Source organism: Gadus morhua, chromosome 17, assembly GCF_902167405.1.
Source record: "Gadus morhua chromosome 17, gadMor3.0, whole genome shotgun sequence".
Lineage (NCBI taxonomy): Eukaryota > Metazoa > Chordata > Actinopteri > Gadiformes > Gadidae > Gadus > Gadus morhua.
In genome coordinates this window covers 14,292,900-14,296,906 of record NC_044064.1, presented here as the reverse complement: position 1 = coordinate 14,296,906, position 4,007 = coordinate 14,292,900, and the positions used below count along the sequence as shown (strand labels likewise).

At 43.9% G+C, this 4,007-nt stretch overlaps 1 protein-coding gene across 1 annotated transcript in view; it reads left to right on the top strand.

Moving 5' to 3' along the window:
• The window catches only part of cnga1b (cyclic nucleotide gated channel subunit alpha 1b), a 7,803-nt gene extending 4,642 nt beyond the window's left edge, over positions 1–3,161 (top strand). Inside the window, exons 7-11 of the mRNA XM_030337673.1 lie at positions 473–598; positions 760–912; positions 1,462–1,693; positions 2,045–2,220; positions 2,698–3,161. Of these exons, the coding sequence (XP_030193533.1) occupies positions 473–598; positions 760–912; positions 1,462–1,693; positions 2,045–2,220; positions 2,698–2,904 (894 nt within the window). The 3' untranslated portion in view covers positions 2,905–3,161. The remainder of the gene's footprint in view (positions 1–472; positions 599–759; positions 913–1,461; positions 1,694–2,044; positions 2,221–2,697) is intronic.
• Positions 3,162–4,007: the final 846 nt, after the last annotated feature.

Here is a 4,007-nt window from a genome sequence, read left to right as displayed (position 1 = left end):
GAAGGAATGTGCTTTGATTGTGCCCTACATATATATGCCGAAACACGACTGTTAAGCGTTTACCTATTGCAGGAACTGAAACATGTCATGTTCATGTCATGGGTAGCACTGCTGTACTCTGTTGTTTCCTGCTGTGTGTCTTTTATTTACCCTCTCTCTCTCTCTCTCTCTCTTTCTCTCTCTCTCTCTCTCTCTCTCTCTCTCTCTCTCTCTCTCTCTCTCTCTCTGTCTCTGTCTCTGTCTCTGTCTCTCTCTCTCTCTCTGTCTCTGTCTCTGTCTCTGTCTCTCTCTCTCTCTCTCTCTCTCTCTCTCTCTCTCTCTCTCTCTCTCTCTCTCTCTCTGTCTCTGTCTCTCTGTCTCTCTGTCTCTGTCTCTGTCTCTGTCTCTGTCTCTGTCTCTCTCTCTCTCTCTCTCTCTCTCTCTCTCTCTCTCTCTCTCTCTCTCTCTCTCTCTCTCTCTCTCTCTCTCTCAGGTGGGAGTGTTGATCTTCGCTACCATCGTTGGTAACGTCGGCTCCATGATCACCAACATGAACGCTGCGAGGGCCAACTTCCAGGCCCGCATTGACGCCATAAAACAGTACATGACCTTCAGAAAGGTCAGAGAGTAAGCCAGCCAGTCAAATTTGAAATTTGACTAGTGTTTGCGTTGTGTGTCTGCCTTCAGTAAGTTAGTGAAATTGTTTTGTACTATTGTCGTGTGTCCGGCATTCAGTAAGTAAATCAAATGTGAAGTTTGACTGGTGTTATTTGTCTTCAGGTGACGGTAGACCTTGAGAAGCGTGTGATCAAGTGGTTTGACTACCTGTGGACCAATAAGAAAGCTGTCGACGAGAGGGAGGTGTTGAAGTTCCTCCCAGACAAACTCAGAGCTGAGATAGCTATCAACGTTCACCTGGACACCCTCAAAAAGGTACAAACACACGCACACACACACACGCACATGCAGGCAGGCATGGTCACATACACACATACAAGCTCTATATATTCAACTATTATATTATAATTAAACTATAATATCACAATTAGTGCCGTCAGTTAAACGCGTTATTAACGGCGTTGACGCAAACCAATTTTAACGGTGTTAATTTTTTTTTTTTTTTTTTTCTTTGTCTCAAAACAAATAAGCAGTAGCCTGACTGCTATGTTCAAGGCTGTATGTTTGTATGTTCATCGTTTAATTGCACTATAGGCTTTTTTTTTGTATCGTCCTGTTTTGATCATTATATGCATAAAAATGACTCGCGATTAATCGTTAGTTAACTATGACATTAATGTGATTAATCACGATTAAATATTTTAATCACTTGACAGCACTAATCACAACCAATATATAACTATTGAACGCTGTGCATTAACCTGTATTCCATTGGTCCCGCCTCTCCGTCTCTCCTCCTCTCCTCCAATCTCTCTCCTCTCGTCTCCTCCCCTCATCCCCTCCTGCCTCTGTCCTCCCCCCCAGGTGAAGATCTTTGCAGACTGTGAGGCCGGTCTTCTGGTGGAGCTGGTGCTGAAGCTGCAGCCCCAGGTGTACAGCCCCGGAGACTACATCTGTAAGAAGGGCGACATCGGCAGGGAGATGTACATCATCAAGGAGGGGAAACTGGCCGTGGTCGCGGACGACGGCATTAAACAGTTTGTCGTCCTCAGTGACGGCAGCTACTTTGGAGAGATCAGTATTCTGGCCATCAAAGGTACGTTGACTCTCTCTTGCCGTCGCTGTCTCTCTTTTGTGTCTAAATCTGTCATCTTATTTCTGTAATGACATCTGATAGCTGCGACTAAATGTAAGCTTTGAGTCATCCTCGTTTCTTCTCCTCTCCTATTTTGTACCCTCTTTCCTCATCATTTCGTTTACAGCGATTATTATTATATTTCTATTTAATTCTAATTAATTCATGTCCAGTTTACACTTCTTCTTTCTATATTGCACTGTTGAAGGAGCCTGAGACTCAAGACTCTCATTGCCAGGGACCGCTGCTTCTTGTGCATGTGACAATAAACCATCTCGCATCTTAAATCTTGAGTCTCTCTCCTCTCTCCAGGGAGTAAGGCGGGGAACAGGCGTACGGCCAACATCAGGAGCATCGGCTACTCCGACCTCTTCTGCCTGTCCAAGGACGACCTGATGGAGGCCCTGACGGAGTACCCCGACGCCAAAGCCATGCTGGAGGAGAAGGGACGGCAGATCCTGATGAAGGACAACCTACTGGACCTGGAGGTGAGGCTGCTGCCCGGCAACACCGCCCACACACACACACACACGCACAGACACACACGGACACACACACACAGACACACACACACACACACACACACACACACACACACACACACACACACACACACACACACACACACACACACACACACACACACACACACACACAAGCGTTTTTGTGTCCCAGCATCCTCAGACGCACTGTACTGTCACCTAGCAACCCCACACACACCGCATCGGTCTAAACACCAGGTGACCCTTGTTGTTGGCCGTTGCTAGGCGACCAAAAGAGTTGCTATCAAGGAGTAATTCCACTGCAGACTACTGACAAATGTACTAAACTAAAAGCGTCTGCAAAATGCCCTTAATTGAAATGTTAATGCAGACTATACTGGTTCTAAGATATAGGAGAATATGAGAAAATAACTTGTGTGTGTGATATCTGAGGTGACGCGCTGGCTTCTGATTGGCTGGTAGGTGGCAGCCCAGGGCCCGGACCCCAAAGAGATGGAGGACAAGGTGGACCGCATGACCTTGAACCTGGACGCGCTGCAGACCCGCTACGCTAAGCTGCTGGCGGAGCACGAGGCAGGCCAGGGCAAGCTGAAGCACCGACTCACACGGCTGGAGAAGAAGATGGTCCCGCCCACACTGCCCCCGGGGCCCCCCCCACCGTCGTCTTAGACAGGGAGGGAGACCCAGTGGGTGTGGCAGACCTAGGGAGAGAGGGGGAGAGGAAGGAGAGACCGGGAGGGAGGGACAATGCAGTTGTAGTAGTGGGTGGAGCGAGCTTGGAGGTGTGGAAGAGAGGAGGAGGAGGAGGAAGGAAGAAGAGGAGGTCATTCAAAAAGAGGATGGTTATTTATTTTGTTTTCATCAGAATGAATGAACTACTGTTTTGACGTTGTGAGGTATTGTTGCATTAAAATTCCTTTGTTTAATTACTGGATCTTAAAATGTAATCCTAAAATTATAGGGGATCAATTTTTACCCTGAAAAATACACAGAGGAACAGACTGAGGTTTCATCCAGCTGCGATTGAAAACTCGGAGAACAGATAACGTGTCCGATCATCAATTTGAGCTGAGAAACTAAACTTTGTAACACGAAACATTTTACATTTTGGTGGTACATCTATAGTCTGTGCTACCCTGAGATTCCATTGTTGCTTGAGTTTAGCGGTTTTGCTTTATAGACAAACAATCCTTCGCCATAAACATTCACTTCATTTAGTTCCTTACATTTTTTTCTATTTTAATGAATAAAAAGAATCATGTGTATTCATGCACAATCAAAAGATGCTTCAACAAAAAAGGTTACACTCATAGATTGAACGTATAATATATGTAACTATATATATAAATATATATATATATCTTTAAGTACAATTATCGAAATATATATATATATTATATATTAATTTATATATATAATATAAAACAATAAAGTATATATTTTCTCAAGATTCTATTTCTTATTTTAATGCAGGCGTCATCAAATAAGTTAACAGCTATTTGTAAATGTATGGATGAATATATTTATATAATTTATATAATTATTTTCCCTTCCATGTAAATAGTAAAAAATAATTGAGAACCAGTGACTGTGTACAAAAGGTATAAATAGATAATAAAAAGTGAGAGAGAGCGAGAGAGAGGGAGCGCATCAACGGCGTTTGACACGTAGCACTGCCCCATCCTTTCCTACGAGCTATGGTATTTGTAGTACTTTAAATTCGAGCTTCTTCCTAAAACAATCATGTCCCTTGACTTTGAGAACTACACTTC